Genomic DNA, 24467 nt, shown 5'->3' on the forward strand with positions numbered 1-24467 from the left:
GATCCAGTCACCTGGGTTCAGCCAGTGGAAACGGCCTTCAGCCAGGAGGGGAAAGGCTTCTTTTACAGTCTTTCTGATCTGAATCAGAGTCAGCTCCACAAAGTCCATCATGAGGTAGTCACAGTGGCACTCAGGTGGCGGGGAGCAGCATTCTCCACAGCGTTATCCTCCACCTGCCTTGTGAGCTGCACACTCCAAACACTTTATAGTGTTGTTCTGCTGCCACTGAGAACCTCCTGGTAAACCAGAGTGATGTGACCTGTTGGGAATGATGAGGCCTGATGTGTCATTCTCCCCTCCAGACACACCATATACACTCATATACACCCAGACATCAACACATCAGAATGGATCAGTTTGTTAAAGCTTTGAGCAGGGGGGAAATAAAAAAATTTTTATTGTCCAGAAGTTGCTGAGAGTGTAAAGGAGGGGCTGAGCACTCTGAAGAGACAGCTCTATGAAAACAATCTCAAACACAAGCTGCATGTTATCAGCATGTCCTTCAACTCCAGTCATTTTCCCCAGTGTGAAATTCGAACAACCTGAGCCTGGTGGCCAAAACAAACAGTGTATCATGACACAAGCTGCTAATGTGGAAAGAACATTTAACTGTTAACACAAACAACATTATGATATTCAATTTTACTAGGAAATCAGAACCATAACATCACATTTTGATCAATATCAGAAACAATAAATGACAGGTTGAGACACATAAGTGAAGAAAGACTGCAGGGCCTGGGACACTTCCAGGTCATCTGGAGTCCAGGAAACCTGCAAACATGCAGTCAGAGACCTATCCAGAGTCAGAGACCTAACGGAAGCATTAAATCACAATAACTTAGCGCAAACTGTCGACAGCAGGAATACATTGCCAGGAATGAGACAACCTGTTTCTCGGTGAGCGGTTTTGGTGTGAAATCTGGTGAATTGTATGGACTCTCTGTCTCAACTAAACACCTTGGCCATTTATTCACTCCATATCACGTTCAACACCTGCAACCACTTTCATTGTCCAGGATGTGTTATATGACATCTGGATTTAACTTTACTCTGTGAGGTTTAGCTGAGGTTATTAAGCTTAATATTGTTTATGTTTAGCCTGTAGTGGAGCCAGAGTGGGGCCAAGGGCATTGGGCCCCGTTTCATGTCATGTGTTCACATTTACTCATAAATAAATTATTATAATAAAATGTGCAGTGTGTGCGAGATGCTGTATGCATATGATTGTGGGCTCCAATTTGCCAATTCTTACATCACGACTGTCCATGAATGCACCAGAGCTGTAAGCCAGTGCTGATTGGCTGTGCGGCATTAACGAGTTTTTTTTCTTTTGTACTTGATCTGAACTCTTTGGAGGGAAGTTAAACAGTATGCTAAACACTATGCTAGCCGCTAGCGGTACTACCCAAAACCTGACATCGGAGCCACTGGTGAGTCAGTGAAACCTTCAAAATATTATCTTTATCAGAATGCTGTGGTCTTAAACACCTGCCTATTTGAATGTGCCTTGTGTTGCTCTCAACTACAAGAGACCGCAGAGTCTATTTTTTTGTAATATATGTGAATTCCAAAAGATATAGATAGCTGTGTCTATATCTATCTGAATAGATTGTGTAATTTTAGACCAGCTGTGTTCATTTTATATTGAAGCTGTATCAAAGATGGTACAGATGTAGCAAATGAGTTTTTAATCTGAGCTTTCAGCACCATGGACAGCGGACGCTCTGAGATAGACCCTGTCAGGCTGCATTTGTGTGTGTGTTGTGTGCGTGTGTGTGTTCTTGTACATACCCAAAAGTAAGGACCAAAATTCGTATTTCACCAACAGAGTGAGGACATTTTTGCAAAGTGAGGATATTTTGCCTGTCCTCACTTTTCAAAAGGCCTTTTTTGGCTTTTTTGAGGGTTCAGACTTGGTTTTTGATTTTGGGTTACATTGGGTTTAGGTTAGGTTTAGGGCTCTTTTTGATGGTTAGGGTTAGTGTAAGGGGCTAGGAAATGCATTATGTCAATGAGTGTCCTCACAACGATATAAGTACAAAACGTGTGTGTGTGTGTGTGTGTGTGGTGGGTGTGTGTGTGTGTGTGTGTGTGTGGTGTGTGTGTGTTCGTGGCCTGACCTCAGCGATCAGTCATGATGCTTCATGTCGTCGTAACGTCTCAGCATGTCATCGTCCCGGAAGTTTTCACATTCATAATCAAAACCCACCGCCTCCACAGCTTCCTCAACCTGCCAACCACCACACATTCAGCCTCTGGAGCAGCTCCCTCCATTAATGTGTCCACTGCTTTCACAGCCACAACACTTTCTCCTTACTTCCTGTTTAAAAAAGTCTCTGCAGAAACAGAAGAAGAATCACCACACGTCCTCAGAAAAACAAATCTAAATCTGAGTCCGTCGTGTGTGTGTGTGTGTGTGTGTGTGTGTGTGTGTGTGTGTGTGTGTGTGTGTGTGTGTGTGTGCAGTGTGGCTGGTAATAGAGGATCGGAATTGTGTAAACGATGGAGGGTACCTGCAGGAATTTTCTCACAAAACAAAAACACATCAGTATATTATTTTTCTATTAAACAACTTGATTAGTGCACTTTCAAAAGGATGATGCCCTTTATTAAATAGAATTGCCTTTACAAGGATCTTTGTATCTTCATTCTCCCCACTCTTTTTAAAACAAAGTTCTGCTCTCTCTCTCTTCCTGTTTTGTGTGCCCCTGTCAGGTCCAGAAATATCATATTCAAATGAAATAAAATATAAGAAAAACATTATCAAAAGGTAATCATTGACATATGAGGCCCCAGATCCCTGAATCCTGGTCTCTGACTCCTGGTCCCTGACTCCTGTCCTGGTCTCTGACTCCGTCTTTCATTAAGTGAACCTGAAACACTCCTGGTCTGCAAACACCTCGGCTGTCTTTAAGAAGGCACAGCAGCGTCTGCACTTCCTGAGAGTTCTCAGGAAAAGTAACATCTGTGAGAAGCTGCTGGTGACCTTCTACCGCTCCACCGTTGAGAGCATCCTGACCTACTGCATCACCGTGTGGTTCTCCCACTGCACCGAGGCAGACAGGCAGAGACTACAAAGAGTGGTGAGGACAGCTGAAAAGATCATCGGATGCCCTCTTCCCTCCATCAGAGACTTATTCACATCCCGCTGCCTCAGCAGAGCTGAGGCAATCAAAGAGACAGTACCCACCCAGCACACCACCTGTTTGAACTGTTACCCTCTGGCAGGCGCTACAGGTCCATCAAAACAAAGACAAACACACTAAGAACAGCTTCTTTCCACAAGCCATCACTGCACTGAATCTGAAGGGTCACTGACAGACACGCACTCATGGAAATGTGCAATAATCTGCAAATACTGCAAGTTCTTTTCTATATATTATTATTTTATTTATATTTTCCTTTTAAATTTGCACTATTGTTAGGTTGTTCTTTAAATTATATATACACGGATGCTGCTTGAAATTTCGTTGCACTTTGTGCAAAGACAATGAACTGATTCTGATTCTGATTCTGAAACAACAGAATGACTGAGAAGGAGCTCATGAGGATTCTTGTTTTGTGTTTTTCAGAGTCAAACATCTCGCCTGCATTAAAGCATGTCAGCACCCCTCGTGGACTTTCCAGGGAACAGAGTGAAGTTTTGTGAATTAAATCAGACTCTTCACAAGGACAAAGATGAGTTCAACTCGAGAAATCCTCTTGGGAATACTGGAGGATTTGGGACGTGAAGACTTTGAAAGGTTCAAGTGGTATTTGGGGCTTGATGAGGTTCTTGAAGGGTTCAAACCAATCCCAAGGAGTAAACTTGAGAGCTCGGGTAGAATTGACATGGTGGATACGATGGTCCAAGCCTACAGCAGCCATGCTCTTGAAGTCACGAAGATGGTTTTAGAGAGAATGCGTATGACCCACATATGGGAGGAACACGCCAGAAACATCTTTGAACCTGAAGGTAAGTCCTGGAAACATGAAAACTTGATGGTGTCATAAATCACATTTATAACACCATCAAGTGAAAGAACAAGAACAACAGGGCTGATGGATTACAATCAAGACAGCAGTAGTGACAAGTATTTCATTTGATAAGGTGACACATGACCTTACAGTCTGTCTCTCACACATAGAAAATCTCTTCCTAAATATCCACAAGTCTCTGGAGTTCATGTTGAACATCAGTTTATGACGTCTACATGACAGTTTGTACCCAGCCTGCAATTCACAGGAGTAGCTGAAGAGAAAACAAACACATGAGAAGATGATCCATGACTCCATATTACTGAACATTTTAAGGAATTTTGAGTGGATTGTCGATGATTATACATACCCAAATACCAAAGCTCAGATCTTTTAGTGTCTGGTGATGTGTATAGGAAGTGTGTGAGTAAAATGAAAGTCATGAATGTAACTACAGTTTGAATCCCAGATGACTGCCAGAAGGCGGTGCTGACAGCACTGAATGTTCCCTTCACACATGCGCAGTTCAAGTATGCATACCAACAAGGTCACCTGTGACCCCTGGGTGATGCCAGGAAGGTAATAAGTTCTGATGCCCACACAGGCTCATCCTGCAGAATCTTCTTGCGTGATCACGAGAATTCTGAGTGACAGAACGCTTTGGCGTTCACCCAGGATTTGTAGAACCATAGCTACATTCATAGCTTTCATTCTATTTCATCCCTACTGACCGCCAGAAGGCGGTGCTGAAAACACTGAATGACGTATCCCAACTGAGTCACAAGGAATCCCAGAAAGACACCACGCTGGGAAGCTTCATCCAGAGGAGACGCCACAGCGGCACCAACCCACCTTAAAGGATGAGTTCGGTTTAAACAGTTTTCACGTTGTTTGTTGAAAGAAGTACAACAATATACTCACCCAGAGAGCTTTTCTGATCCAAACAGTGCTTCGGGGCAGACGGGGCTATGTGTATAGCCACGCCTAAAACGGCTTTAATCGTCCAAAAACTCATTAGTTTCACCAATATTTCAGGCAGTACGGTGGATGAGTGGTTAGCACTCTTGCCTCACAACAAGAAGGTCACGAGTTCAATCCCTGGACCGTGTGGACCTTTCTGTGTGGAGTTTGCATGTTTCTCCCTGTATTTGGATGGGTTTCCTCCAGGATCTCCGGTTTCCCCCCATCAACCGATAACATGCACTACAGATCAATCCTCCGGTCAGGCGATCTGACCATAAGCCTGGCTCTACATCTGGAGATGGGTCCTACTGCTCCTACGGAATGCTTCAGGGGCATCGATGGATGGGTTAAATGCAGGAAACAAAATTTGTTGTACCTCTCTTCCAGCCCGGGGTCGCGAGATATGTCATATATGCAGATATAGTTCGATTTGAATGTACTACTTGGTGTCCATGCATATCTAGACACCTACTTCTAGATATCTATGTCTATATGTCTAGGTGATAGTGTGACGTAAGCGGGAGCTACGGAAGCCGCAGTGTTGTTGTGTGTTTCTTCGACTGCCGATCCTAACGCATGTTTCTGAACAAACATCTGAATAAACATCCTCACGCTGCCAAACGCTCTGGACTTCTTTCAAGCATGTTAGAGAGATAAATGTTTTGGTTGTTTTGTTGACCTCTGAACTGAAAGCTTTGTTTACGCGCCGCGCCATGCGCAGTACGGCTCATTGTTTCCGGGGCAACCTGAGGCTACACACGGCGCTTTTTTTCCCAGTGAAGTGTAAAATGGACGAATATCTGTCGGATGAATGTTGTGGATGAGAACTTTGAATGATTTTCTCTTTAGCAAAAGCAGCATTAGCATTTAGCATCGGCAGTCGAAAAAAACACACACACCAACACTGCGGCTTCCGTAGCCCCCGCTTACGTCACACTACTGCCGAGACATATAGACATAAATATCTAGATGTAGGTGTCTAGATACGCGTGGACGCCAAGTAGTACATTCAAATCGAACATATATCTGCATATATCATATCTGGCGAAGCCGGCTGTCATGGAGGAGAGGCATGAGCGGACCGTGATGAAATATTGGTGAAACTGAGTTTTTGGACGATTAAAGTCGTTTTGCTAGTGGCGCTATACATGCCCCGTCTGCTAACAGCATAGGGATGTGCGCCGCTTGATTTTGGATCTAAATTTCTCCCAAAGCACTGTTGGGATCAGAAAAGCCTGGCTGAGTATATTGTTGTACTTCATTCTATAAACAACATGAAAACTGTTTAAACCAACTTATCCTTAAAGGAAGGAAAAGGGTGTAACCGCCATCGCAGGATTTGGAGGGCAAACTTCGCTGCTCAGACCAATGCAGTTGCAGGGCTATCAGCGACAAAATAAGATGCTGTATAGGCTTGTCATATAATGTTCCAAGTGGATGCAAAATGCAGATGAGAAAAAGAGGAGCCGAATATGAGTTGACACCAGAATTTATTATCTTCCTGGGGGTCACCCAGGGGTCACAGGTGATGTTGTTGGTTTGCACACTCGAACTGTGCAAACATGAAGGGAACATTCAGTGCTTTCAGCACCGCCTCCTGGCGGTCAGTACGATGAAATAGAAACTAAATCATTCTCGAACAGTTCCATCATGACTTGATTTTTTTTTTTTTTAATTGTCTCCCAAAAAACAAACAGGGCAAAAAAGTCCTGAAGAGGATCTGTTGTCAGCAGAATCTAAGAGCTGTCAAATAAACCTCAAGGCCAACCTGAAAACAAGTTCGAGAATGTGTTTGAGGGGATCCCTAAACAAGGACAGTCCACTGAGCTGAACCAGATCTACACAGAGCTCTACATCACAGTGGGGGGACTGCAGGGGTCAATCAGGAACATGAGTCATACAGATTGAAAATGCATCAAGGGAACCAGACACAGAGGAAACAATTACCACACTAGACAACATCTTTAAAGACTCACCTGGAAGGTCTAAACCAATCAGAAGTGCTGACAAAGGGAGTAGCTGGCATTGGGAAAACAGTCCTGACACAGAAGTTCACTCTGGACTGGGCCGAAGACAAAGCCCAGGACGTCCACTTCATATTTCCATTCCCTGCAGAGAGCTGAATGTGCTGAAGGAGGAAGTTCAGCTTGGTGGGACTTGTTCATCGCTTCTTCATGAAACTGAAGAAGCAGGAATCTGCAGCTTTGAAGAATTCCAGGTGGTCTTCATCTTTGATGGTCTGGATGAGTGTCGATTCCCTCTGGACTTCCACCAGACTAAATTCCTGAATAAAGTTACAGAGCCCACCTCAGTGGATGTTCTGCTGATAAACCTCATCAGGGGGAAACTGCTTCCCTCTGCTCGCCTCTGGATCACCACACGACCTGCAGCAGCCAATCAGATCCTGTTGACTGTGTGGACAGGGTGACAGAGGTCCGAGGGTTTAACGACTTACAGAAGGAGAAGTACTTCAGGAGAAGGTTCAGAGACAAGGAGCAGGCCAGCAGGATCATCTCCCACATCAAGAAATCCCGAAGCCTCCACATCATGTGCCACATCCCGGTCTTCTGCTGGATCACTGCTACAGTTCTGGAGAAGGTGTTGAAGAGCAGAGAGGGAGGAGAGCTGCCCAAGACCCTGACTCAGATGTACATCTACCACCTGGTGGTCCAGGCCAAAGTCAAGAAGGTGAAGTATGATGGCGGAGCTGCCACAGATCCACACTGGAGTCCAGAGAGCAGGGAGATGATAGAGTCTCTGGGAAAACTGGCTTTTGATCAGCTGCAGAAAGAAAACCTGATCTTCTATGAACCCGACCTTACAGATTGTGGCATCGACCTCAAGCAGCCTCAATGTACTCAGGAATGTTCACACAGATCTTGAAAGAGGAAAGCTGCCTGTACCAGGACATTGTGTTCTGCTTCATCCATCTGACCTTTCAGGAGTTTCTGGCTGCTCTTCATGTCCATCAGACCTTCATCAAGTCAGGACTGAACCCCCTGGATGGAAAACAGGAAACATCCAGGATGTCCAAAGGGATGAAGACAACACCGAATCTCCACCATCTCCATCAGAGAGCTGTGGACGAGGCCTTGAAGAGTCCAAATGGACACCTGGACTTGTTCCTCCGCTTCCTCCTGGGTCTTTCACTGCAGACCAATCAGAGTCTCCTTCGAGGTCTGCTGACACAGACAGGAAGTAGCTCACAGACCAATCAGGAAACAGTCCAGTACATCAAGAAGAAGCTGAGTGAGAGTAAGAGTCAGTCTGTAGAGAGAAGCATCAATCTGTTCCACTGTCTGAATGAACTGAATTATGGTTCTCTGGTGGAGGAGATCCAACAGTCCCTGAGGTCAGGAAGTCTGTCCACAGACAGACTGTCTCCTGCTCAGTGGTCAGCTCTGGTCTTCATCTTACTGTCATCAGAAGAAGATCTAAGGAGTTTGACCTGAAGAAATACTCTGCTTCAGAGAGGCTCTTCTGAACCTGCTGCCAGTGGTCAAAGCCTCCAACAAAGCTCTGTACGTACTTCCAACTAATATGAAGACCTGAGACCATGACGAACATTTAACTGCTTTTCATTTATGGTTCTTCTTCAGGTTGAGCGGCTGTGGTCTGTCAGAGAGAACTGTGATGCTCTGTTCTCAGTTCTCGTCTCTAGTCCTCCCGTCTGACTGATCTGGACCTGAGCTACAACCATCCAGGGGAGTCAGGAGTGGAGATGCTGTGTGGTGCAGTGGAGAATCAAGACTGCATACTGAAGACTCTCAGGTTCTAACATGATTGTCAAATCATATCCGCCACTCTCTGTTCTCCTCACTTCTGCAGAACATCTGTCCAACACCTCAGTGAAACATTGTAACTTTTGATATTTTCCCCACTACACACTCTTGAAAGTAAAATTAAAAAAAAGGTTTCCAGTTTGAGTTCATCAGGACAGTAGCAGCTTTCCATCCTCCATTCACTGTCTTTGTGATGTTGCAAGTCAGATAAGTTTAACTGTGTCCTGAAACATTGATGTGGTTTTCATTGTTGCTTCTTCTTCAGGTTGAGCAGCTGTGGTCTGTCAGAGAGAAGCTGTGGAGCTCTGTCCTCAGTTCTCAGCTCTCAGTCCTCCAGTCTGACACATCTGGACCTGAGTAACAAGACCTGCAGGATTCAGGAGTGAAGCTGATTTCTGCTGGACTGGAGAGTCCTCACTGTAAACTGGAAGCTCTCAGGTCAGGATCCAGCTGCTGCTTGATCATGTGGAGGATCTTCCTTCTTCCTTCTTGACTTGATGCAGCCATGTTTGTGTCTCCAGTCTGTCAGGGTGTCTGGTCTCAGAGGAAGGCTGTGCTTCTCTGGTCTCAGCTGTGAGATCCAAGTCCTCCCTGACAGAGCTGGACCTGAGCTACAACCATCCAGGAGACTCAGGAGTCAAACTACTGTCTGCTGCTGTGGAGGATCCACACTGCAAACTGGAGACTCTCAGGTATGAACTCACAACAGGAGCTGATCCTGGAGACTGAGATGTTCTTCACAATGTCTCCAGTTGATGATCAGACAGGATTTATCAGGAGGAGGTTTTATTCCTGTCAGGTGAAAGGACTCCTTAATGATGGATGGTATTCCTCACTGTTCTACCACTGATGAGATGATGATGATGAGATAAACTTTATTGTCCCTTTCGGGAAATTTGTCTTGGACGGCAGTGCTACTGGCTACAGGTACAACGTACATACAGAAAAATCACCAGCCAACATAAAACAGTAAAAACAGCAGAGGTCAGCAACAAGCATGGTCAGTGACAAGCATCGTCAGTATTGCACAGGGTTACAGTGCGGTGCTCATAAAAATCATCATTAAAATAATAGGAAGTTAAATAATCGAGAATATAAGAATAATAAAACCATGAATAAAAGAGGAATAATAACAAATAAGAAACCGGTGGCAATAAATAGCTAAAAAAGAAGAAAAAGAGAGGGGTCTATAACCTGAAATTAAATATCAGTTTCAGCAACAACTCACTCAGACTGTTTGTTAGACTGTTTGTTAAGGAGATATGGATGGTGGGAGAAATGAGAGCTTATAGTTAGTTTTGTATTTGCTTGCTCTGTATTGTCTCCCAGAAGGCAAAAGTTCATATTCAGGAAAAAGAATATGAAAGGATCATTCAAATCTTATGTGCCTGATTTAGGACCACACTATCATAAACAGACTGGAGAGATGGGTGGTCTTTTTGACCTATTACCTTCATAGCAGATTTAATCAGTTTGTAGATTTTGGATTTACTCTGGGTGGATAGTGTGCCGAACCAGGCTACAAGTCCATATCTCAAGAGACTCTCAAGATGGCATTATAGAAAATCAACATGATTTCTCGCCTGACACCAAACAGTCTGAGTCTGCGTAGGAAATGCAGCCTTTGAGATAATTTGCTGCAGAGGAAATCCACTTGGTCTGACCATTTCAAAAAGTTGTCCATGATAATACCTAAATATTTGTAAGAGGCGACCTGGTGATAACACAGTTGTCTATCAGTACCGAGTCATGTTTCTGTACCCCTCTCGGGTCGAAAACCATCTCTTTAGTTTTTGTTGTATTTAAAATGAGATTGTTTCTCACATACCAGTCCTTAAAACATGTTATCTCACACAGAGGGGCATTCACCCGCATGCAGAAGACTCAAGATGATTGTATCATCTGAAATTTGATGATGAAGTTATTTGGTTGGCTGCTTCTGCATTCATTTGTATACAATGTGAATAAAAAAGGGGAACTTACAGCTCCTTGTGGGACTCCAGTACTACAATGTTTAACAGCTGATAGTGTGCCATTCATTTACTTGTTGTGTCCGGTCAGTTAAAAGAGCATGGAACCATTTTAAATCCAGGGGTTTACCTCTAAATTAATTAGTTTCTGAATAGCAAGTGAGGACTGTGTCAAAAGCAGAACAATTGCGAATAAAATACGGGCAGAGGCTCGGGAGTTTTCCAGGTGCTTACTGACCAAATGGGTCACACTGACAAGTGCATCCTCTGTTCCACACCCTGCCCTGTATGCATACTGGAGGGGATCCAAATATGGGGACGAGCCAGGTTTGATTAAGTTTACAATGAGTTTTTCGACACATTTCATCAGAACATGTTAATGTAATTGGGCGGAAGTCCTTATTTACCTGGGGACGTGGAATCTTTGGGACTGGGATGATTATGGACTTCTTCCAGAGAGCAGGAACATGGTGACAGCAATAGATCGCTGGAAGACGGGGAGCCAGGCAGCAGTAATTCAGATGAACAAGACTTAAGCAATATGCCTGGTATACCATCAGGCCCTACAGATCTCTTAGTGCTCACTTTCTTAAAGGTGGCTTGGACCTCCATGGGGTTTTTTCCACCTGGTTAGAAAAAGAGCAGTTTTCAAAGGACATATCCAGCAGTACAGGGGAAGAGGACTGAGAGGACTGTGAATCAAATCTCAAGAAGAAGTCATTCAAAGAGTTGGCTTTGTCAAAATTGTTGGGGGTGACAATTCCCTTTTAATCCATTGTCGTCATATTAGTCATTCTCTTCATGGAGTCCCACGGTTTTTTACTGTCATTGGAGTTATAACTCTGCTCTAATATGGCCCGATGCCTCATTCTAGCCTCCCTCAAGACTGCATTAATTTCTTTTTCTGCAGCGGCCACAACCATACGATCTTTGTTTTTAAAAGCAATCTTCTTTTTGTTAATACATGATTTCACCTCCTTGGTTATGTAAGGCTTATTATTGGGAAAATGGGTGACCACTTTTTTTGGAATTATGCTTTCAACACAGAATTTAAGTGTCAGTGATAGTCTCTGTAGCACCGCCCCGCCCCAGGTCATGGAAAATGCTCCAGTTTGTACACTCAAAACAGCCCCGTAATTCTCTATGCTGTCTTCATTCCACTGCAGAATGGATTTTTGTTGAGGCTTGCTGGACTTAAGCACGATGGACTGTTTGATGATTAGAGTTGGAAAGAGGTGGGAGAGACTTAGTTTATAAGCCCCACTGACATTTCCATAACACTTGTCAAGAGTTTTATTGTTCCGTGTGCTGCATTTTAATATTGATAAAACCCAGGTAAAACAGACTCCAGCCTACAATGGTTGAAATCTCCCAGAAGGAATATGGGGGCTGCGGGGGTCCGCAAAAGTTGATTTTGCACACATTCTATGAGCCATTTGCAGCTTTGGCAGCGTTCCCATTTGGGGGTACATAAGCTGCACAGATAATAATATTCCCAAACTCCCTGGGCAGGTAAAACGGCCGCGGAGACACACAGAGTAGCTCCAAGTCTGGGTCACATACAGACCTCTTAACTGTGACTTGTTTACACCAATTGTCTTTTATGCAGACACATAATCCCCCACCTCTCAGTTTCCCAGAAGAGATGCCCCTGTCCTGACTCACAGGAGAAATCCCGCAAGTTCAGTGCGTCGGAATGTCTTTGTGTAGCCAAGGTTCGGTAAAAACCATAACACATGACTCTCTATATTCATGACTGTAATGTGCATTCATTCTGAGTTCGTCCATTTCACCGTACAGAGAGTGCACGTTGCTCAAGATGATAGATGGCCTGCATCCTTCTGAAAAAGACTTTACTCATTTTTCAGCCACACATCAAATTCACTCAAGAATAGACTTCTTTTTGATGAACACGGTAGACAGGCATAGGGTGAAATGCTCAATCGGAACCTCAGATGTGTCAGACCACAATGCAGTCTACTTAAAAATACATCTAAATAGCAGAAGGAAAAAGGCTTTGTGGAGAATGAATATTGGGATCCTAAACAACATAGCTATAGTGAATGAAAAAAAGAAGAACTTAGGGAATGTATAGAAAATAACACTAACAACGAAGTGGCACCAACAATCGTATGGGATACTGTTAAAGCGGTTATGAGGGGGAATTGATCTCTCACGACTGACATGAATAAATTGAGGGATTAAAATATGAAGAATTGAAAAAGAATTGAAAAAAATTAGAGACAAAAAGCAAATAGATAAAGATATAGGATTGACAGATAAGTCAAAAGAAGTTAGAAAAAATAGATGCAATTTTGACATAGGAATTGGAAAAGAAACATAGATTCATGAGACAAACATTTTAAGAACTCGGTCCTAAATCATCTAAAGCTCTGGCAAGGCTCTTAAAACACAACAAATTAAAAACATATTCAAGATTAGAGACCCATCAAGTAACGAATTGACCTTTGAACCCGAGAAAATTGAAACCTGTTTCAGAGATTATTACATGCACCTATATTCGGAACCAGACCCAATGAATGATGAAGTCATTGATAAATACTTAAAATCATTAGATCTTCCCTCCATAGCGGCAGTACAAAATGAATCCCTGACCACCCCAATTACAAAGAAAGAATTAGTCAGTGCTATCCAGAATTTGAAAAACAGTAAGTGCCCAGGGAGTGATGGGTTTCCTAATGAGTGATACAAGGTCTTTGCAGAGGACCTTGCACCTACATTACTTGAATCTTTGAATTGGACTCTTAAATATGCCAAAATTCCCCCTTCATGGAAAGAAGCGGTTATATCGGTATTGCTAAAGGAAGGCAAAGATAAAGAGCTGTGTGAATCTTATCGCCCGATCTCCATACTAAATGTAGACTATAAAATATTCACATCCATCATTTCTAAAAGAATGGAAAATCTTCTACCTGACTTAATAGATGAGGACCAAACTGGGTTCATTAAGGGCAGACAAACACAGGACAATATCAGGCACACATCGCATATTATAGAACACATTAATAAAAAGGAACTGAGTGCAGCCTTATTAAGTCTCGATGCCGAGAAGGCATTCGATAGAGTTAACTGGTCCTTCCTTTATGAAGTATTGGAGAGATTTGGCTTCAATAAACAATTTATTAGTTGCATAAAAGCTCTCTAGACTCAGGATCAATGGCTCTCTAACAGACAGCTTCAACCTTAATAGAGGTACAAGACAGGGATGTTGCCTCAGCCCCTCCCTCTTTGCGTTGTTTATATAGCCGTTAGCACAGGATATAAGAGAAAATACTGAACTGGAGGGTATTAACATAGCAACAGAAGATCAAAAAATAAGTCTTTTTGCCGAGGATATAATAATCTACTTGACAAACCCAAATTTAACAATACCCAGTCTTTTTAATACTTTAGAAAACTTTGGTAGTATGTCCGGATATAAAGTGAATATCAAAAAAACACAAATCCTTTGTTTAAATTATACACCAAACAGCAAAATTAGGGGCATCTATAAATTAAAGTGGGATTCAAAATCATTAAAGTATTTAGGAGTAATTATTACACAGAATTGAAATAATCTATATGAATCTAATTATTGTACTTTGAGTGATAGAATTCAGAAAGACGTAACACACCGGTCAACATTAAAGGTGCTGTAGGCAGGATTTTGCTAGTCAATGCTAATTTTTCTGTGTTTTCTTTGGATTAAATGTTACAGTATCCATTGATAATCCTTTAGGAGTGCAGCATAACTGCACTACCGCGAGGGCGCAATGTTTCCATCTGTCTCTGTTCTGAACTGAAAAGGAATCTCGACAGCTCCAGGTATCTTTGACCAATCAGAAGTGCTCCTGAGGCTCTGACCGTGATTGATCGAGGGCGTTAGTCGCACGTTCTTGTGGGAGGGGCTTAACTTAAGGGCTGATGTCAGAGAAAACAGGACAGATTGGCTGTGCTGGGTTTCAAATCGCCATCTTAGATGGGTCAAATCGCCATCTTGCTTAGGGTTACCTAAGCAAGATGGCGGAGACGCGGAATCCTGCCTACAGCACCTTTAATTATGGATTTCAGCTCTAGAATAGAGGTGATAAAAATGAATATACTGCCCAGACTATTGTATTTCTTCCTTTCTCTCCCTGTACGAATACTAGAATCTCAATTCTCCACGTGGAACAAACTGATATCTAGATTTATCTGGGCAGGTGCTAAACCAAGGATAAAGCTCAAAACACTCCAATTAGATAAAGAATGAGGAGGTCTCACCCTTGACTTAAAACAATATTGCTGTGCTGCTCAATTGAGATACGTTATTTACTGGGTTCCGCTGAATATCAAGCAAGGTGGAAAAACATAGAATTCAATTTAGATAAAGTACCACCTTCTGCTAAATTAGGAGGGAAAGAATCCAAGGACCACAAAGAAAAAAATTCTATATTAAAAAACACTTTTAAAATATGTTTTGATACTGTTAAGAAAAACAAAATGGAAGGAGACAGTGAATTACTATCATGGCCTTCTCATGTGCCTAACTTTGGTCCTGGTGTGGTAGATGAAACATTTATCAGGTGGAAAGCAAGGGGGATTACTGCAATATGCACTCTTGTTGAAGGAAAAAAATTTAAAACCTTTGAAAAACTCAAACAAGAATTTGATCTAGAAAACAGAGACCTGTATCGCTATTTACAGCTCAGACACTTCTATCAAAACGAAGTGAGGAGGCATTTATCGGACGATATTAAAAAAATGATACTATTTGTGGCAGGTGCATTCAAGAATACTCCTTCAAAGATTGTATCTAAACTGTATAGCTGTCTCCAAGAATGTAATGGAAGAACTGCCTTAAATGTGAAATCAAAATGGGAACAAGAACTTAACATCACTTTGTCTGAGGAGGATCGGTTCTCCATGTGCACCACACAGCCATCTTCAACTTGCTCAAGAACGTGGAGAGAATTCAGATGGAAAAACCTCATGCGCTTTTTTATAACTCCTCAAATAAAAACTAAACAATTAAAGCTACAACAGAGTTGTTGGAGGATGTGTGGGCATGTGGACGCCAATCCCACCCATATATTCTGGACATGCAATAAAATACAGTCATTCTGGAATAATGTGATTCGAATGATGGAGGAAATGTTAAACGTAATACTACCCCGAGATCCATGCACTTTATATCTGGGTCTAATACCTGTTGGAATAATTGAAAAGAACATATCTCTTTAAAATACTGACCATCGCTACCAAGAAGGCTTTGACAAGGAACTGGAGGAAAAGTGACCCCCCAAAAGCCTCAGCAATGGCTGGACATTATTGAGGAAATTTACACCATGGAAAAACTGACCTTCCGTTTAAGAGTCAGAGAAAGGGACTTGGACTTAAAATGGCAGAGATGGACTGCGTTTAAGAACAAATCTCACCAGTGACGGAAAGAAGAAGAAGGGAGAAAAAAAAAACATGGAAAACCTCCCCCACTATGTTATTGTTTATATTTTGTGTTTGTATTTTCTTTGCAAATTGATATTTGAAAAATGTTAAAATAAAAAGTAAAAAAGAAAAAAAAAAGATGATAGATGGCAGCGGTGGTTTGTTTCCCCTCCGTCTGAGGCGCTGTCTGACTCCTCCACGTCTGCCCCTCTTACGACGATGGAGTCTTTTTCGGCTGGCTTTCTCCTCACCTCCTGCGGTAGATGATCTGGCGGAGCATCCCCAAGGTGGCGGAGAGCTAACAGGCTCTCCCTTGAATACATCCTCTGAACATCAGTGTCTGCCGATGGAGCCGTTGATGCGGCCGGACACCAGCGTAAGAGTTCCCGAGTCATCAAAAGTAAACACAGGAGGGGTATGTAAGTCTCCATGATGAAGAATGCTGGAGAGCTGGAGACTTGCAGCGTTCATGTCTGCAGACTGGTTCACCTGTTGTGCTAATTAGCCATGCTAGTTAGCAGTGGTAGTTAGCCGTTGGTGTCGATTGCAGTAATAGACCACAATTCTGTAGACCTTCCTCTGGCATATATGAAGACGTTGACACACTTGACAGTGCAGCACATGTAGGTACGTTACTTCATAAGACAAGACAGCGACAAAGGAACAAAAAGTAGCAGCAGCAGGACCGTCCGAGTCGCCAGCTGAGCAGCGCCACTGGGCACTGGATCTATCATTAGATGCATAAAAGATGTTCGATTGGGTGAAGTGGGGGTTTATGTTTGAGTTCCTGGACATATTTCAATTCAGAGAACCGTTAATTAAAAACATCGTCTCTGAGGAGATCTGAATCAAAATTTGACAAAATTTGTGTGTGGTGAGGAGATACTTTAAAGCAGTGGAGAAGTGACGGACTCCCCCCTGTTACACAATGGGCCCAAGATACCTAATAAACTGGAACAATGAGGGGAGATTTACCCTCAGCTGCTGTTCTGCCACCTGATGGCCTGCCAGCATGTAATGTGAATGGTTATTGTAACCACCTGTCTTTAGGCCTCAAAAAATGTAATTTCTAAACACTGTTTTTTTTTTTTTTTTTAACAAGTAAACAGATACACACATAACCAAAATCCTCTTGCCCCCACGTCAAGGCTCTGAGTAACAACGAAACAGCAGTCCTTACAATTTCTTCCAGTCAAGCTCATGCCGATTTACGTGAGTACAGTAAGTTTGTCAATAGAATCAGTCCTTAGATAACAGTCAGGTGACCATCAGTTACAATTAAAAGAAAAACGCTCAACATCATCTATGGAAAGTTTTACAAGTCTGCGGGCCAGTAGAGAGGCAAACACAGCGTTTGAGTTTGAAATTTGGAGCTGCTCTGCCAAAAGAGGCTTCAACTGGTTTGTCGTCTGTCCACAGCTATGAGAAAAAAACCCAAAGATCAGTCTCCAATATTCAGTGAGAGAAGAACATAACCACAACATATGTCCAATTAATGCAGGACAATGACTAATCTGAGACAGCCCGGTTCACACTGGGAAGATTCTAGAAAGTCTATCATTTGAATCGTAGACGATGAGGAATCCGGAACTGAATCAACCCGGACACAAAGAGAGGAAATACGTGTAGGAGTTAGACTCTTCTGTGAGGCATCATCTATAGTCTCTCCCCCAATCTGTCTCCCATGCTGCTTCTGTCTTGTTCCCAGATATTTTACTTAATCTGTGTATCATTTTGCAAATGATGGAAGGCCTCTACCTGTAAAAGGGATCAAGCTCTAGTCGTGCATTAAGCTTCTTGGTGCCGAAGAAAAGAGAAAATGGGTTGTGGCAAAAACTACAGGCTGAAAGACATCTGAAAAGGGTTCCAGTCAGTAAAAAACTGAGTTTTTCCATGAGTAGTAAAGAATGTGATGGATCATTTGAAAGCACATTTCCCAGCTGGATTAAGGAGGAGAGAACAGAAACATTCCAACAGGTTTCATCTTCATCACACTGATTCAGCAGAGTCACTTTCAGGCTCCAAATGTCAAAACAAACATTTGGAGCAAAGTTTGAAACTTGAAGTTGATCTCATCAAACAGTCCCACAGATGGTGGACTCAGAGTCTTTCAGCCTCTTTCTGTGTCTCCAGAGACAAACTGAGGAGTTCTGCTTCATGTTCAGCAGCAGTGAGGACTCATGTTGGAGAGAAAACCCTTCTGACTGTCTTTCTTCCTGCAGGGGAGCATGGTGGACAGCAGAGGCTCAAACCTGGCCTGAGGAAGTGTAAGTTGGACTCATCACTGTCCGTTTGTCTTTCAATCAAAGCTTTGGATTCATTCAAACATTACTGTCAAGACAAGTCTGACAAAAAGTGTCCTCATCAAACTTTCTCTCAATCAGGAAGTCCACAAACAACAAATCCATCACGTGTCTGATCAGGACTTTTCTCTTTTTCTCTCCATCAGATTTCATTCAACTTGAACTGGACACAAACTCAATGAGCAGAAAGCTCAAACTGTCCAACAACAGGAAGGTGACACATGTGAAGGAAAAGCAGCCTATAATATCATTCAGACAGATTTAATGTCTTGCAGCTGCTGTGTGGAAATGATCTGAGTGGTCGATGCTACTGGGAGGTCGAGTGGAGCGGAGTGTTGAAATCAGTGAGTTACAGAGGAATCGAGGAGGAAAGGAGTCCAGTGATTGAGGGTTGTGTTCGGATGGAATCATCAGTCCTGGAGTCTGGAGTGTTTCTGGTGGAGGTTACTATGTCCGACACAATAGACAGTAACATCCATCTCCTCCTCCTCCTCCTCCTCCTCCTCTGGTAGAGGTAGCAGTGTATGGGGACTGTCCTGCTGGCTCTCTGTCCTTCTTCAGAGTCTCCTCTGACTCTCTGATCCACCTCTACACCTTCAGCACCACATTCACTCAAACTCTGACTGCTGGATTTGGACTCTGGTCTCCTGGTTCTTCAGTGGTGCTGTGTGATCTGTAGGAAGGACGGTCCTCTGTTTCTGACAGCAGGAAGGAGGAGGAGCCAGTCAGAAGGTGGGAGGGGGTTTATTACCTCACTGACTGCCAATGACACTTTAGACGTCAATCTAATTCCTATCTCTGGCGCCACGGATGTCTTTAGACTGGAATTGTGCCTGTAGAGGCCCATCACAACTCTGGAGGGGAAGTCAGCACCAGCTGACCAGAGAGGAGTGCACACACACACACGCACGCACACACACACACACACACACACACACACACACACACACACACTCTCGCTCTCTCTCCCTCTCTCCATCTCTCTCTCTCTCTCTCTCTCTCTCTCTCTCTCTCTCACTCACGCACTCACTCACTCTGAAATCTTGAGTTTTTTTGTTGTTGAATTGTCCATTGTTGTCACTGAAAATAAATCATTATTTTGTAATCAAAATCCCCTGACTGGGTGTGTTTTTTATTGTACTGTAGGAAAAGTATGGACTGTTCAGATGTTTCTGGTGTCACTAAAGGAAAAATATATGAGTCCAAAGTCAGTTTTTCTGTCAAAACGTGTGATAAATGATTTTTAGCACTTCTATAGCAAATCCGAACTATATATTCCAAACACTCAAGAAGGCTCAAACACACAGTTATACAGAATATTTACTGTAAAATGGAAACAATGTCTCAGAGGCGATTTTGTGCAACTATTTATGAAAGAAGTATGAATCCAAATGCAGTGTCTATTTGTGCTGCTCAAAAAAAGTTCTACTTCGTGTGGTGCTTAGCCCACCTATAGGCTTCGCTATTGGTACTCTCCCTGGCGTCAGCCAGGCACAGACAAGATCAAAAACAGCTACCCCGCCAATCCCGCTCGTGCCCGGCACACTGCTGCACCCCACCGAGGGATATCGGCAGCACGAGCCCGCACAACTCCCTTCTTCTTTCTCAGTCATGAGACTGACTGATCACGAGAAGCTCCCACTCTCACGACAAAGATAAAGACAAAGACGAAGACGAGGCATGGACAAGCCGGCCCGATATGAGGCCCGATATGAGTCGCCCTCCGGGCCTTTTTCACCTGCCGCTGCTGCGGCACACCACTCTAGAAAGGATAGCTGCTTCGCCTGCTTCAGGTAAGCATCTGGTCAGGTAAGTGCTTCTTCGGCCGTCCTGTCCTCCCGCTGGAAGAGGCTCAGTGCCGGACGCCTTCTGGGGAGCCGTGTTTCCGCACCTGGGGAATCTGACCCGGCGAAAGCGTCTCGACAGCTGTCTCACCATTGGTGGCCCTGCCTGCTGCCGTTTGGGACAAGCGGTGGATGGAGGCGGCCAAGGAACGTTCTGGCTGCGACCAGACAACCCGTCCTCGCCGAGGTGACGGCATGTGACAATCCTCTGCTCATGCGCCCGAGGTTTCCCTGGCCATGAGCATTGAGCGGCTCTCTACTACTACTTTGCCAGCGCTGCATTTCCACTACGCTGGGGCGTAGCCCGGCTTTTCATCCCAAGGTGATCACTTCGGACTTCGGTCGAGAGGTGATCCGGATCAGGGCACTTTGCTCCTCGCTGGTTCATCAGTGGATTGATCCACGGCTGAGGTTGCTGTGTCCGGTCAGGGCTCTGCGTTGCTACGGTGAGCATACAGCTAGTTTCCGCACTTTGTGGGATTTGGAGCCAGGGGGCGTGGTGCCCCGCTGTCCCCAGTGCCCCTGCCCACTGGGTTTGTTTGTGCTATTACGGCTGCCTATGAGGCTCGGAACCGCCCGCCTCTGCGGTGGTTCGTGCTCATTCTACACGTAGTGTCCGCCGCTTCTGCGGCTCTGTGCAGGGGTGTCACGGTGGGTGACATCTGCAAGGCCGCCTCTTGTGCCTCTGTGTACTCCTTTGTGCACTCCTGCCTGATGGATATGTGCACAGATTCTGAGGCCATGTCAGTTTTCAGCGAGAACAGGGGTTCTGTCACTTTATTGTGTGGTTCTTGACCTGGCCGGCTACTGCTTCCCTGGAGGGATTCAGGCCGGTGTGGTCCTGTTGCCTGCCGTTGTGACTCTGGGGAGTCCTGGCTGGCGTATGTGTGCCGTTGTGTTATGGGGTTGTCAGACACGTCATGCGGTTGGTGCCTTGGTGCGGAGGCTGCTGGCCGCCGGAAGTCTTGGAGGTTTGGTGTGGCGGGTACTGGGCGTACAGCCTGCCTGCTTCCTTTTCCGCATTCAATCTCGTCAGCTTGTCCAGCTGGGGGCACATTACTCCCCTACGGTCTCACCTTGGTAGTGTACTAATAGCAAAGCCTGTAGGTGGGCTCAGGCACCACATGAAGTAGAAAATTATAGTTACTAAAGGTAACTACAGTTCTCGAGTGTGTGTGTGCCCACCTACCTGCAATCCCAGCTGTAGGAAGGAAGTTGTGCGGGCTCGTGCTGCTGATATCCCCTCGGTTGGGGCGGGGCAGTGTGCCAGCCCGTGGGCACGATTGGCGTGGTAGCTGTTTTGATCTGTCTCAGTGTCTGGCTGGCGCCAGGGAGAGTACCAAAAGCGAAGCCCGTAGGTGGGCACGCACCACACTCGAGAACTGTAGTTAGGTTCAGTAAACTATAATTTCTTTGCATCACAACAAAGAGGCACCATGCAGGCCTGGCACTCAAGGGAGTCCCTTTGCTGGATTTGATCAAGAGGAGAAGAGATTGGGGCTAAATTCGTCCCAATTATCCTGTAGTGTGAAAACCAGCCTTACCTTGTAATGGATTACATTTTAAAGCAACCCTCCCAACCCTGGTAGCAAGTCTATACTCGGAAGCACAACTGGCAAGTCTGTTGTGTGTGTTTGTTTTGTGTTCTTCAGTTTCCTGCAGAGGTTGAGGTTTGGGCTGGTTTTTATGAGGTAGGGGGTTTTACACTGTGTTTAGGCAGGACACACTCAGAGGGTTTGACGGCATCTTATTTAGCAAATTAGTTTATTTCCGAATGAAGTCAATGAGAATTATGATATTCTGCCTTTGTATACACATGGGAAACAGGAAGGAATAACTTCTGGGGTGAGAGGGTTCTGATTGGACAGCGGGTGGAAGTGACAGTGTATGCATGTTTTTCTCACTTTCTTTCTGTTTTATCTTTGATGCTAGACCTTTAAATAATTCCACGTTTTTATGTTTCCGTCTACCTGCTCCTGTCATGATATCCATTTCTCTGATGGCTTCTGTCCAATTGAGTCAAATGCTTCCCACAAGCCGCCATCTTAGAAAATGTCTCTGCTTAGAGAACCTGCATGAGCAGAACGACTGGAATAAAGTCAAGGTGGAATAGAAGGTTTACATGTCAAATTTACATTTAATTCTGCTTTACAATGAGAACAAACCAGCTAATTGATTCAGAATTACATTTTATTGAGAATAAACATTTCATTCAGGATTAGGTGGTCATTTTAAATCAGAATTATCATTTATTCAGAATTAAAGAGGAGTAAAAGTCCTATGTGAACCCACCCATTGTGAAGCAGAATCACCAAGCATTGGATGATTCATCCACTAAGCGGGAACACAAGCTGAGATGAGACCGTCCTGAGACTCGATAATTGGACTCCACTGTTGGTATGATTGTTCAGCTGTACCTGGATCAGGTGGTGGTGGAGGGAATCATCAGGTTGTGTTCCAGGTGCTGTTGGATGGGCGGCTCCCACCGACACAGCAACACACACAGTTCTCATTCACACTGTTCCCACACACTGTATTGATAAGAACGAAAGTAAAGTTTATTGATAAAGCTGTTTTCACAGATTAAATCACAAAGTGCTGTAGAGAGCAAGAATTAAGAAATAAAGACAGTTTAACAGTTTTTAAAGATTTTTGGGTGAATATTCTGGAAAAAGATTCCCCTGAATAAAAGAGTCTTGAAGTTCTTTTGAACGGTGCTGTGCTGGATCGCTTTGTTTTTCAAAAACGTCCACAGATGGACAAAATAATGTCTGACGGTGGGAAAACAAGTGGAGAGTTGTGGAGGCCACGTTGGAAAGAACACACATGGAAAGTTTGAACGACCTAAAGATTCACTCTTTCTTTCCTGTAATAGACAAGCTACTGATGGAGATGAAACGCCGCTTTTCAACTGAGACAATTAATGTTTTGAGAGGAGTGCCAGCTTTGAGCCCCAAACACTCCTCATTTCTTGACAAGGAGCACATCCTACCCATGGACCGTCACTATGGAATCAGGGAGCAACCAAGTTCGCCGGTTACGAAAGAGAAAAGAAGAACAGGGCCATCAGATCAGCACCAAGCAAGAGTTCTTATCCCTCATGAGACATTACAAGGATGCCTTTATAGACTTGTTTAAACTCCTGTCCATATCCCTCACCCTTCCTGTGACATCAGGAGCTTTGAGCGCAATTTCTCATGTCTGCGTCATTTAAGAACAACCTGACAGGATCGGTCTCCAGGGTTTTAAACCAGCAACCTGACAGGATCGGTCTCCAGGGTTTTAAACCAACAACCTGACAGGATTGGTCCCCAGGGTTTTTATTTGTGTTTGTGGGACTTTCAGGAGTTTCTGGCCTGAAGACTGAAGGATGGATTCAGGTAACGGATGAAGGTTCATGAAGCAACTGTGGAGGTGTAGAATCTTCAGGCCGTCTCCATGAGGCCGCTCCAGCCGAGGCTTCCCCTCCAATCACGCCTCGATCCCACAGAGTCTTTTTGGATCCCAGTATCAAGGTGTACAACAAGGACCTGACAACTTCTGGCTGTTTAGTGTGTGAATTTATTACAGTAAGATGTTGTTTCCCTGACAAGGAATTCTAGTCTTTGAGTCCCTGGTCTACCCGAAAGTAGCGTCCAGCAGGCAAAAAGCGATGTCTGATCTGTGTGTTTGTATTTCTGATTCCTCGCTGCAGGCGGGGTTCTCAAACAGTGGTTCTCGGTAGTTTTCCATCGGCCGCCCCGTCCTCTCTCCCAGGCACGTGGATCTCCTTGGTTTCGCACCCCGGGTTATCTCGCCCCGACAGGCTCCGTCCTTCACTCCCTCCAGTGTTATCTGCAAGAGCTCAGACGAGAAAAACCTCCCGGGACCTCATGTGCTTTTTTCATGGTTAAAGTTACAAATCATTAAGAAATACAAAAGCAGCTGCAAAACAAAGTTAAATGCATATTATATTGTAATATTTTTCCCTGAGTATCATATGTGAGCAAGCAAGTATTAGAATAAGAATATTGAAACTAAAATAAATTCCCACAGAAGAAGAAATGATCTGACAGTCGTCCAACCTTCACTGTTGTTATGAGGATGAGCATGAGGATTTATGAGGTTGAAATCAGATTAGATTAGATCAGCTTTTCTTTCCCAAGTGATAATCAGACATATTTACTCCTTTATGCAATATGATCGTCATCAACAGATAGTTTTATTGATCAGAGCAGAGGC

The 24467-nt window shown here is 44.0% G+C and overlaps 1 protein-coding gene across 1 annotated transcript in view; it reads left to right on the plus strand.

The window, feature by feature from the left end:
* Nucleotides 1-24467, plus strand: part of LOC115381303 (uncharacterized) — a gene marked incomplete at its 3' end in the record, with an annotated part of 134402 nt that overhangs the window by 81289 nt on the left and 28646 nt on the right. The window contains 2 exon segments of the mRNA XM_030082582.1: nucleotides 8971-9062; nucleotides 9065-9143. Of these exon segments, the coding sequence (XP_029938442.1) occupies nucleotides 8971-9062; nucleotides 9065-9143 (171 nt within the window).

This window comes from Salarias fasciatus, chromosome 23, assembly GCF_902148845.1.
Source record: "Salarias fasciatus chromosome 23, fSalaFa1.1, whole genome shotgun sequence".
Classification (NCBI taxonomy): domain Eukaryota; kingdom Metazoa; phylum Chordata; class Actinopteri; order Blenniiformes; family Blenniidae; genus Salarias; species Salarias fasciatus.